This window comes from Condylostylus longicornis, unplaced genomic scaffold (assembly GCF_029603195.1).
Source record: "Condylostylus longicornis isolate FDR11 unplaced genomic scaffold, ASM2960319v2 ptg000107l, whole genome shotgun sequence".
Taxonomy (NCBI): domain Eukaryota; kingdom Metazoa; phylum Arthropoda; class Insecta; order Diptera; family Dolichopodidae; genus Condylostylus; species Condylostylus longicornis.
Genome location: NW_026578075.1, coordinates 2575125 through 2587347, shown reverse-complemented (window position 1 = coordinate 2587347; position 12223 = coordinate 2575125). Strand labels below are relative to the sequence as shown.

Genomic DNA, 12223 nt, shown 5'->3' with positions numbered 1-12223 from the left:
GGAATATTTCCAAAATATTTAGTATGTTTAAACATATGTTTAAGTTTATTGGCTAGAGGTAAATCTGGGTTCATTCGTTCGTCGTTTTTGAGCTCAGCTATTTAAAGTCGAATTATTTTTTCTCTTGATTGTTCATTGGTTCGTCTGAAAAAAGCTGATCGTTTTATTTTTTTATGATGCATTTATTACTTTTTTTACAAGAATTATATGTAATTGTAATAGTTCAGTATATGTATGTAAATTTGACGTTTTAAAAAAACCTCCGCACTAAAGTTGAAATTGATTCAACTTTTTGAGAGAGAGAAAAAAAGATGTATTAAAAATGAAGCGAATGCCAAAAATCAAAATTTTCATGTAAAATACATCAGCTCGTACTGACGAATCAATAAATCTAGCTTAACGAAACGCATATTAACCATATTGTGTAAACACAGCTATTAATCCTTGAAGGGCTGAAGATACCTACAATTGCTTCAAACTGCGTCATACATGTACTACGTTATGTATGACTACCAAATTGATCAAATATAGCTCAGAAAACAGTATTTTTCAATGTTAATGTTGAAAATTAAACTACATACATTGTTCTTAAATACCTGCTCTTCAGTTTCACCTCAGCCATATTTTTTATTAGTTATTTAAAACTGTAAGTAGTGTTGATTTTTATGAAATTTACATATTGAATGAAATCACATTTATAGATCAAAATTTGTGTAAGAAGTTTTTTAGTTTTAATATTCAAGTTAAAGCTTCGAATTCAATATTCAAAGTTCAAAGGTTACTCTCATCATTCTAAATTTCTATATTTTTCCGTCAATATAAAATTCTTTAAAAATTTTGAATTCCATTCAGTAATATTAATAATCCCATTCCTTTGTTTTTCTTTATTGTCACATATTATAAATGGAATAAAAAGAAAAACATTAAATTTAAAAGTATATGACGATAAACACATCTTGTCATTTTTTTTAAATATTCTTATAGTCATAAATAAGATTCCTTTTAAAAATAAGGAGACAGATGATCCAGCTTAAAATTGAAAAATGTTAAACACAGTGGTATTGCTGTTATAACATACGGTTATAGCATAGGTTTAACAAGTTTTATTATAAAGAGTTTTCTTTATTTATAAAGAACGGCGGTATTTATTTGTATGTCCTGAAAGAAGTTTTCTACAATAGAAGATTAGACCGATTACATCCAAAAGTTATTTATAAGATACTGTAGTGTATAAATGCTACTTGGACAAATACAAAAATTGAGTGCAATTTATTGATTCTTTTTTTGAAAAAGGGCCATATCAAATTTTGATTCCAAATTTGAAAAGACGTGACAAAATTACAGTAATAGAAAAAGTTCGACACAAAATTATGTAAAAGGGGAATAATAATATATAATCTTTTATACTGTTCCTTTTCAAAAAATTAATTTGAATTTTGTTAACCTAATTTTCTAAAGTTAGGCGCCGGAAAGACATGCAAGTTTAATCCTTGCACGCACATCGAAGCAACTAAGTTTTTAAAACTCCCAATCAGTTTGTAAAAACTACAAACTGTTTGATTGCGAACATACAGTTGCACGCGCTTGAATAAAAATCTACGGAATACAAATAAGCAATCAAACTACAACTAAAAATTGCATGTCTCTTTGAGTTCATAACTATATATTTGAACGTTATATTTAAGTTAAATTTAATCAATGAAATCTTTTAATTTGTTTAATAAAAAATTAAAATGCGGAAAAAAGGAAATTGAATATAACTTAAAAATTTTATAATACGTAAGTAATTTAAAAATCTAAAATCACTTTTTGACATAAATCTTGTATCGTATAATTAATTGAACCTGATAAAATCCAAAAGGGTTTTTAACATTATATATGTAAGTAAATAGATAATAAGTAAATTGAAAAAATTATAAAATAATTAAAAAATTTCTACTATTTCCTATAATAAATGAGAAGTTTAAAAATAAGAAAATTATTAAATTATTGATTTAATAAAATTTTTTTGACCAACAACAAATTAAAATTTTACCTTTATAAAGTAATTTTACCTACATTAAAATGTTGCAATTACACTACAATACTGAATCAAAAAAAGCAAATTATATCCCATTTATGGTACAATAAAAAATACAATTTATACATATATTTAAGGTCACATGAGTTTGCCAAATTATTTTATACCTTTCAAAATCCTATATTTTAACCCATATTTAAATTTACTTTAAAAATGGCAAATAAACATTTTTCTTTTTTATAAATATTTCTTTAAAATAATTCATGTTTAATTGATCAAACTAAAAGAAAATTGATTTTTGCTAGACTCAAAATATTTGGGTACCCTTATTTATTTAATTTTAGATTTAACAAAATTATTTTTTGAATAATTCAAAAAAAAAGAAAACTATAAAATTGAAATAAAACGTACACACATAATTTATTGTAAACACTATTATATCTAAAACGTACATATACAATCATATTTCACAAAATTATTCTTAAAATCACGATTCTACATTATTTTCTCAGACATTTTATTATATCGAAGATTTAATTGAACGCTCTGAGAAAACATTTTTATAATTCCAAAATTTTTATTTGCAAAAATTTTTAAAAAACTTGGAATGTTTTTATTAAATAATTCAGCACAAAATTGCGGATATTTTCTAAAAGTAGGTTGAATTTCATCCCAAATGGTTAATATATCACATTCGTCACTAAATGAATGAATAACAAAAATAATAAAAATAATATTATTAAATGCAAAATGAAACAATTTTTGAACTTACAAAGATGATGAGTTGCTACAATCGTTGAATGAGAGAACTAAATATTGAATTTTTAATTGAGAGAAGTGATTGAAAATTTCAGATGATTCTTGTCTGCTAAACACAGAATAAATTTTTTCTGTTCTTCCGCTTTTGTAAAAAAAAATAAAATAAAAAATATATATAGAAAAACTACTAAGGAAACAAAGCGAATATTCTGTTAACATCTAACTTAGTTCACTTTCGATATTAAGTGATTATAATGAATTTTATTGCAAATTTTTTGAATAATGTTTGATTAATTTCTTCAATAAATTCTTATAATTGATGTCAAGCTTTATTATAACATTACGTGTAAGAAATGTTAATAGAAAAATAGAAAACAACGCTTCTGTAAGATTTTACAATGGATTTTTTACCTCAAATTTGAATATGAAAAGTTTAGTTTTTAAGACTTGTGTTAACAGAGTTTCGCAAAGAAAAAATTATAGTAATAAAGATTAAAGTTCTAACTACAAAAACAAAATTTTAAAACCTTATTTGTCGCATATCAAGATGCGCATGATTGACTATTGGCCTTCGTGTAGCTAAGTGAACTGTTCCAATAATTTCTACCGGTCCTGGAAATATTTTATATAGATGTAATACATATATTAGTAATATAAAAATAAAATTTATTTATTTATATAAAATAGAATTTAAAAAATTGAATAATTAAAATAAAAAAGTAATCTGTAAATTAATGGGACAAGAATTTATGATTACGATATTTAAGGTAGGTAGCAATAATTTAATTAACTAACACGAAAAGAAAGCCAAATTACAATGTTATTATATAGCTGTATTTTAAATTAAATACATACCACCAAAAACAGCATCTTCTTCAGTATTTAAAGATATCCACTCTAGCATATTTTGTAGATCACCAGAAGTTTTCGTTTCAGGTAGATGTTCTTGTTGTATATTATGTAAACCTGGATCTACTATACTGGTAAAAAATACTACGAGGGATATAGTCCAGAAAACATTGTTTTGTTTTCTATACCAAAATTTCGAACACAATGTTGGAGCTATTACACAACCTTGTGTGAAACACAGGAAAAATAATTTTTTTAAGCTTAGACCAATTATAAAAAACATTATTAATTGTGCGACACTATAAACGTAATGATTATTATTATATTTATCAGAAACTTTTTCTATTTTTCGTACTTTTTTATTTGATGCGGATGAATTATTGTTGCTCGTTTTTTCATTAGAATTGTCTGCGGACGGATCATTAAATTTGGGTTTTTCATAATTGTTACTTGTATAAATAATTTTTTTTTCTCCTTTTTGAATATTTTCTTCAAGTCTTTTTTCTTTAATTTGGTCTTTTAACTTTTTAACATCGTTCATAAAATCATCATGCTCGAGTTTAGATTCTTTTTTGATACGATTTTTTTCTTTTTTATACTTTTCATAATCGTAGTTACATTCCTCTAATAATTTAAAACAACAATTTAATTCCATTTCGGTTTCTTTATTTGTCATCTCTTTTATAGTAATATGGTTCTCCTCCATAAAGTCTTCAAGTATATAATTTTTGGCACGTTCTTTCTGTTCTAATGAACGCTCGTGTGGATTTTTTGCTCTACGCCATTTTCTAAAAAATTTTGCAAGTATGACTACACCATATAAACAGTATGGTTTCACGAATAATGTTTTGATTAACTCCCAAAGATCATTTAAACTTGCTTCAATATAATCGGAATGACAAGCAAGTAAACTTGTAGTGAAATTCGCTCGCCTTTGTAAAGTCCAATGTAATATCAAATCCCTATAAATCGAGTAAGGATTATCATCAGCTTTAGTAAAACCAGACTTTTCTAGCAAATCGATTAAAAATCCTTGCGAACTGAAAGCATAAAATATTCCAAGAGTTCCTCCTCTAATACTCTCCGAAGTTATGCCAGAAAACTTAGGTTGAGTCTTTCTATTATAGAAAAAGCTTATGGAGAACAAAGCCAATGCTGGCCCATTTTGCCAAGACAAAAAATATTTTTTATTTCCGTAACTAAAATAATATGCTAGCAGGGTTGAAGCAAAATGAGATATAGCATAATATATACTAAACCAGTTTGAAAATAGTCCTATGCTCCATGGTGTTATTAATATTATAATTTGCGTAGCAAAAATAACTGACGAAAATTGCCAACATAAAAGCGATATTGTAGTTAGAATTACTAGTTTAACTAACTGAAATCAAAAGTTGACACGTTAATATCTTTCTTTAACTTTAGAATTTTAATTTTTCAAATATAATATTTGGCTTTAGAAAAAATAGTTACTACTTACCATAATTATTTTAAATTTATTGCTAACATATCTATCAGATTTTTCAATACAAAGAGATAAATAAAACATTTGCCAAAAAATAAAAGGAAATGCGAAATTCTCTCTAGCGACAGGTCTTTCATATATTTTTGATGCATTTTTATGAAATATTATGTACAACACAACCGCATATATTCCACCAAATATATTTTCACTATAAAACCAGTATGAAACATATTATTTAGATTGAAAATATTTTTTTTAATATTTATATTCACCTTAAAAACGAGCCATACATGTATAGAAAGAAGACGGTAAAGCCTCCCATTGCCCATAGAAATTCTAGGTAAAAGTAAAATGGTTCTCCAATTCCATCGCATATAATATCTCCATTATTGCCATTCAAATTTTTCTCGTTAGACCAGCAAGATATTATAGGAAAACCAAATTTAGAGCTAAGGCTTTTAAAATAGTGGTAGCAATATCTAAATATTAAGAATTTGAAATAAGTAATATTTTATATTATTTATTATATATTTATAAAGTTATATTTTATATTATTACATATTTACATACATACGTATAATCCATAACGTATGTATGTATGAATGTAAAATGTAAATATTACCCAATAAAAATTTCTGGAAGCACATGAAAACGTTTTACCAAATTGATGCCATTTGGGTATTCTATATCAGTATAATTTAATAATTTTTTATATCCATCCCAAAAATTATTTTCTTCTATGATAGTTTTATAAAACGAAAAATATAAAGCATCTTCCCGAAGTAGCGCTTCTACAAGTAACAAGAATAACATTTTATAGCACAATTATTAGAGTTTCAAAATTAGTATAGAATTAGAATTATTCTTATTTGAAATTATTTACATGAATTTATTACATTTTATAAGGTAAGTAGTGTGAGCGTGAGCAGATACTGAAGTCAAAATTAAGATAGCTATTAAGGAAATGTCTACTCATATTTTCATAGAAGTGCAAACAAAATATGAAATTCAATTTAAGGAATCTGTCCTATAATCATTTAAATGAACTACAAGTACCCTTAATATGTATATACATACACATACTACAATTTAAAAAAAGTAATTAACCTTTTCCTAATTTCGTCAAATGTCCAAAATTAGTTCTTGCTTCAAAAATGGTTCTGACATAATGAACATACAGAAAGAAAAATCCTATTCCTAAAATTGTAAAGGATAAATTGTACATTATTTTAATTACATTTATAATAAAATCAAAATTTGTTTTTATATTTACCAATGAAAGCATGTGATATTAAAAGAACCAAATAATTTTTTTCCTTCATTTTCTTAATAAATATATGTGAAAATGTTCATTTTCTACATGATTTTTTACGTAATATTTAATGTTAGGAAAGAAAATTTAAATATGTGTAAAATATCTCTTAAAACGTAATGGAATATATTTACTAATTATTAATTTTCAACTAAAACTTAAATAAAACACCACCCAGTATGAATGAATAATATGTTATGAAACTTTGGTAACAGTTGTGATACTTTGACTTGTCGCATTGCTGTCAATTTTCCTCTGAAGTAATTTTGATTAATATAATAGTTACCATTACTATAATAATGGTTTCACTAATAAAGGATCTAAATAGAGACCAATCTGCATAAGATATACAAATAGGTATCTGCATAAAAGAAACCTTTATATCGTAAATGTCTTAAAAAAGCTGAAAGGGCCTTTATTATACCTTTTACACCTTGCCTTATACCTAGATCATAAAAATGAATATAAATTAATAATTTAATTTATCGTTAACTATGCACACATTTTTTTTATTTCTCATTATTTACAAATTTACTGTGCTTTATACGCAAAAAGTGTCAAAATAATGCATCGGATACATTATAAAATATATTTAGATTAAGATAAAAAGTAAAAAGTTTTTGTTTTAAGTCATTTATGATGTCAGGGAATCTATATTTTCTGGGTTACGTTAAATTACTTCAATTTTTCTATAAAATTAATTTCTATAAAATAATAATAAAATCTATTTTCTATAAAATAACTTGAACGAAATTTCAATGGCAGGAAAAAGTTTTTAAGCGAAACTTCCCTTTGTTTGCACATCTGCCATTTTGTGCTTAGTTTGGCTCGTAATCTCGTTGCATTTGGTTACGAAAGAAGTTTCTTCAACAAAATAATATAGAAAAACTGTTAGCACTCCTGTACGAAAGCGTTATCAAGTTTAATAGCCTTGGATAAAAATTTATAATTTAAGTGTTTCTTATTCTTTACATGTTGACTTTTGTTATGGTTATAATTTTTCTATAAATTATGTTTATAATTCTTTAAATTATAAACATAATTTATAGAATTCTAATAATAATTCTATAAATTATTTTAGTTTGGCATAAAGTTTAGGCGTTATCAGATAATTTCAGTTTGATACGTAGACAGTCATCCGAAATTATTTACGTTTTAGGGCCTGATAGTCTATTTCGCTACTTTACTCGGAAAGTAAGAAGAAAGGGATTAACTATCATATACTTGTATAATGCTGTTAATCTTATATTTTGTCGTATATGTGAACAGTACCTTAGCCAACGTAAATACATTAAGTGAAAAGTTGTTTTACGAGTTGTGTTGTTAGTTAAAGTTGCTTAAAATATATAGGTAAAATAAAGAAATTTTCTTTTCTTTGGATTTCATTTCTTCACTGCAGAGACCGCTTAACTGACACTTAAAAAGTCCAATTGTCAAATAGTAAGCAGATATTTAATCAACCACGTGTTAGTGACATTGACAATCTTGTTGTTGGTATGTTTATATTTTTGTATAATGTATATTGTACTTGTATGCAAGAACCAAGGCTTTTGAAACATGAGTGCAACATTAAAAAAAAAAAAGTTTTCAAAAAAGAATAAATCTGCATGGAGAAAACATATAAATGTTTCAGATGTAGATGAATTTTTAGAAGAGCAAAGGCAAGCGGAACGAATTGGGTAAGTATCTTTAAATTTGCATTTATTGAAAATCAGTTAATGAAGGTATTTTGTGGGTATTCTATAAGTGGATACTTATATATAAAATAATTTTTATTGCATATAATAATAATGTGAATGAAATATAATGACTGGAATAATTTTTTTTCCCATTTTATTACATATATATTTAACTACAATACTATTTTCTCAAAATATTTTTAGAGACTTTTCCATAAAAAAAGATGAAGATCTCTTTACAATAGATGTGCAAAAGTGTCCAAAACTCTTATTGTCTGCCAAAGAACGAAGAAAACTTAATGCACAAAAGCCAGCTAAAAACTTAACCGCTTTGGAAAATACTTCAGCTGTGCAAGACCCAATAACGAAAAGGTTAGTTATCTAAAAACTTATTTTTTTCAACTACAAGAAATATATGTCTTAAGTTGCATATTGCATTAAAAGTCACATAACTGTATAAGATGCGTGAAATTTTATTTTACATTAAACATTAATGAAACAATTACAGAAACAAAGTTAAATTAAAGAAACACGGAAGAAATATTTTGGAGGAAGTAACGAATCCCACTTCGCAAAAACATAAACAAGCTAATGAAGATCGTGAAAAATATTACAATGTGCTTGACAAAAAAATTGAAACCGGAAGAAAACGTGATTTCAATAAGGATATTTGGGAAAATAGCGATGAGGAGTTGAAAGAATATGGAAATCATGAATGGGTTTCTAAGGATTTAGCGTTGTATCATTTGAAGAACACGGGCCGAGCGCACGTAAAACTTCCAGGAACTATTCGAAAAAAAACTACCCTATTGAAGTAACTTAAATTCAATTTTTTTTAAAATGCAAAAATAATTAAAAAAAAACATTTTTCTATAGGCCAATTGAAAAACCAGATCCTGGAGTTAGTTACAACCCCACTTTGAAAGATCATCAAAAACTACTTTCGAAAGTATTGTCTAAGGAAGAAGAGATTATGAAGCAAGAACGTCATCTGAAAAGAGTTACCACAGATATGTTCTCAAAAGTAACCGTGGCAGAACGTGACAATGAAAAATTGAAAGATATGATATCTGAAATGGGAGCTGAAAATGTAGATAATCCAAACTCCACTCAAAAATGTGACGCAAATATATACAATCCGATAAATCCACCAGTAATTGTAAAAAAGAAAGCTAAACAAACGCGCAGAAAGCAAAAAGAGCAAAAAGAAATACAACGTAACATTAAAGAAAAAAAACTACAACAAAAAAAAATCTCGGACATAAATAAACTGAAAGACATAAATGAAGAAATTCTTGAAGAAGAAAAAATTAAAGATATAGTTAAAAAAAATAAGAAAATTAAACTCAGACAAAAAAAGGTAGAACCAAAGCGATTGGGTAAGTTGAAATTTGATGAGCCGGATATAGAGTTTAACGAAGCTAAAGATATAGCGGGAAATTTGCGAAATATTAAAACAGAAAACAGTCTCTTGGTGCAAAGATTCAAGGTGATGCAAAAGCGAAACATATTACCTGTAAGTGTTGATGTTGGAGTACGTAAACGAAGAAAAATCAAAAGATTTGTAAGAAGCAGCCACAAAGAAATTCCCGCAAGATAATCTAAACCTTAAAGTATAATGGTATTTTATTGATTAATAAAACTTAGATTTTGAAAATTTAAAAAATCGTGAAATTTAAATACTTTTAATTTGAAATACTCTTACAAAGTTTCTTTCGGTAAATAAAGAAATGTTTACAGATAAACGAGAATTAAAATTCGATGAAAACCGGCTCCTTTTGAAAATTAAAAAAATTTGTGAGGTAAAAGGGTATGGTAGTTTTATCAAATTCAAAATCACAAAACATAATAAGTATAAAAACTAGACTATATACATACGTATTTAATTTTTCAATTCCAAAATTTATTTTTGATCATATTATAATAACATAAACATATAAAATATAATCACATACATCGCTTGATCACTGAATAATCTCGCCTAATAAAATAAAAAATATGGCAACTTTTTATAGAGTAAAAAATCTCTGCGTTATAATATCATATAGTAATCCAATAACTTAGTAAATGGCTTTCTTCTGATTTCAAGTTGAAATTTGAAGATTAAAAATATTTTGGTTTGGATTGGTATAACATTTATGGTGAAAAATATTCGAATTGGTTGCAGTCTGGGAAACAAAAATATATATGTGTGATCTTTTTATGGTAATCTTTGGCATTTTTTTCTAATTCGGCCTTATTTAGCCATCAGAAATTGATTTTTTTCCAAAATGTTGTAATTTTAGATCCACTGGTGTCAAAAATACTTTTAACCATAAACACTTGCAGTAATCCAACTGCAATCATAGCACAAATTTGAAATGTTGACCAAGCATTCACCTTATAAAAATTCGCTTCGGCAATCTAAAAGAAAAAGAAGATTTAGTCTTTCCGCCTATTAATATTGCGCAACATATGTAGATGTCTCCATAATTTTACATATTTAATTTATATATGATGTTTTCAACCAATATAATACTCACATTTCGATCTCTAGCTTCGTGAGAACGTATTATATCCTGAATTTGTCTAGCTTTTGTGATCTGTTGCCTAATTCTTCCGATGTAGTTCATAATATCTTGAACTTTCAGCTCGTAAAATTCTTCAGGAGTGAGACCTTCTAAAATATCTTGATTAAATTCACTATTTTGGCCATTCTCGTTTTCTACTATTATTTCAAAAAATATAGTTTTGCTATTGAATGAACTAAAACGATTATCAAAACAAAAACGATAGTCGCCTTCAACTTGAACGGAATGGCGATGAACATTTTCAGATTTTTTGAAATCGGCAAATATAATTCGTCCTATAGGTTCAGTTAATTCGAAGCTAATGAATACAGATAAAAAAATTTTATTAATCAATTTTAAAAATATATTTGAATCATTTACCTTATATCTAGATCGCCTTGATCACCATCAATTACTTGATATTCTATGTCAATAATATCGCCTACCTTTGCAGGATGGTAAAAACAATCTTCTTTCCCAGCCTCAACGGTGATTGTGATTTCTTTATCATAACAATCCCCAAAAGTTAAAATTGTTGTAAAGAATATCAAGATAGCCTAAATTAAATTCTGATCAATTCACTTTAATTTCTTTTTGATTTAAATTGTCAAATTGCATGCAATCTTATAAGCATGAATAGAAACTATTTGGAATTTTAATTTCTGGGATTGTAAGCAGTTAAGGATTCTAGATTGTTTTTAGTTTTTGTGATTATATAAGTTATTGAGTTTTATCTTAATATATTTAATAGACTAATTTTTGAAATATACATATATATGTTTGGAATATCATAAGATTTTTGGTAAACAAATTTATTTTGTTTTCCGGATATTGAACACAAGTAAGTAGATATTTGAAAACTGGCCAAGATATAATTATATTCCTACCTCATACAACAAATTTATACGTACAAATTTTAATATATTATTTATTATTTGTAATAGCTTAAGGTATAGATAATTACTGATTTCAAAATATTATAAAGAAATTATTTAAATCTAACAAGAGCAAACTAATTGCGACACTTTACCTTCATTATAAAAATCCTTAGGACTGTGGTTACCTTTTCAATTTTCAAAGATTTTTAGACTTCTTGCAACTTCAAAAAAAAAAATTGTTTACATTATCGGATGTATTTGACATTTCCCATGAATTAGTTTATTTACACTAGTGTTTACACACGAATTAAAATTTTTAATTTGTAGTCTAGAAAGTAAATAGAGTTGCCAAAACTTTGAATGATGTAAATTTTATTAGATTTCAAAACTAAAGCTATTAAAGTAAAAATTATTTTAAGTATTTTAGTTAAAAAAGAAAAACAATATTACTTTTGTTAGAAGTAATGTAAATGAGGTTGTTCCTTCTAATAAGAGACATAAGGATTTTGAATTAGTCGTGGCCAGTCTATCGCAATTTTGAATTTAATATCAAATATGTATAAGAATTTTTTCATTTACAAATTTGAATCGAACACACCTTATGTTCAACGCATTCCTTTATTACATTTCACCAAGTTACCCAAAATACTGCAAGGCTTGTATATCAAGAGTCGTTTGAAATTTGTCTGTCGGATGTAAGAATGGAACTGTT

The 12223-nt window shown here is 26.1% G+C and overlaps 3 protein-coding genes across 3 annotated transcripts; 1 reads left to right on the top strand and 2 right to left on the bottom strand.

Moving 5' to 3' along the window:
- Window positions 1–2416: 2416 nt before the first annotated feature.
- LOC129614319 (C-mannosyltransferase dpy-19 homolog) lies at window positions 2417–6588 on the bottom strand. The gene is made up of 9 exons (XM_055528873.1): window positions 6367–6588; window positions 6201–6290; window positions 5716–5884; window positions 5366–5572; window positions 5109–5301; window positions 3635–5009; window positions 3307–3391; window positions 2793–2921; window positions 2417–2720 (listed from the first exon to the last, which is right to left on the bottom strand). Exons 1-9 carry the CDS (start codon window positions 6413–6415, stop codon window positions 2516–2518), a joined length of 2502 nt encoding a protein of 833 aa, XP_055384848.1. The 5' UTR covers window positions 6416–6588; the 3' UTR covers window positions 2417–2515.
- A 1325-nt stretch (window positions 6589–7913) lies between these two features.
- Window positions 7914–9758, top strand: LOC129614299 (ribosome biogenesis protein NOP53). The gene is made up of 4 exons (XM_055528839.1): window positions 7914–8084; window positions 8289–8456; window positions 8593–8898; window positions 8961–9758. Exons 1-4 carry the CDS (start codon window positions 7963–7965, stop codon window positions 9682–9684), a joined length of 1320 nt encoding a protein of 439 aa, XP_055384814.1. The 5' UTR covers window positions 7914–7962; the 3' UTR covers window positions 9685–9758.
- A 197-nt stretch (window positions 9759–9955) lies between these two features.
- On the bottom strand, window positions 9956–11788 carry LOC129614300 (transmembrane emp24 domain-containing protein 5). Its single transcript, XM_055528841.1, has 4 exons — window positions 11664–11788; window positions 11015–11190; window positions 10607–10952; window positions 9956–10487 (listed from the first exon to the last, which is right to left on the bottom strand). Exons 1-4 carry the CDS (start codon window positions 11667–11669, stop codon window positions 10332–10334), a joined length of 684 nt encoding a protein of 227 aa, XP_055384816.1. The 5' UTR covers window positions 11670–11788; the 3' UTR covers window positions 9956–10331.
- Window positions 11789–12223: the final 435 nt, after the last annotated feature.

Bases quoted from the DNA above. Each gene is read 5' to 3' on its own strand.
- LOC129614319 (XM_055528873.1), bottom strand. From the start codon at position 6,415: ATGAAGGAAAAAAATTATTTGGTTCTTTTAATATCACATGCTTTCATT. The intron at 5,010-5,108 runs GTAAGTAGTAAC...TTTTGATTTCAG, and splicing joins ATAAATTTAAAATAATTATG to TTAGTTAAACTAGTAATTCT. The intron at 3,392-3,634 runs GTATGTATTTAA...AAATATTTCCAG, and splicing joins AGAAGATGCTGTTTTTGGTG to GACCGGTAGAAATTATTGGA.
- LOC129614300 (XM_055528841.1), bottom strand. The intron at 10,953-11,014 runs GTAAATGATTCA...TGTATTCATTAG, and splicing joins CAAGGCGATCTAGATATAAG to CTTCGAATTAACTGAACCTA. The intron at 10,488-10,606 runs GTGAGTATTATA...TTTTTCTTTTAG, and splicing joins ACGAAGCTAGAGATCGAAAT to ATTGCCGAAGCGAATTTTTA.
- LOC129614299 (XM_055528839.1), top strand. From the start codon at position 7,963: ATGAGTGCAACATTAAAAAAAAAAAAGTTTTCAAAAAAGAATAAATCT. The intron at 8,085-8,288 runs GTAAGTATCTTT...AAATATTTTTAG, and splicing joins AGGCAAGCGGAACGAATTGG to AGACTTTTCCATAAAAAAAG. The intron at 8,899-8,960 runs GTAACTTAAATT...ATTTTTCTATAG, and splicing joins AAAAAAACTACCCTATTGAA to GCCAATTGAAAAACCAGATC.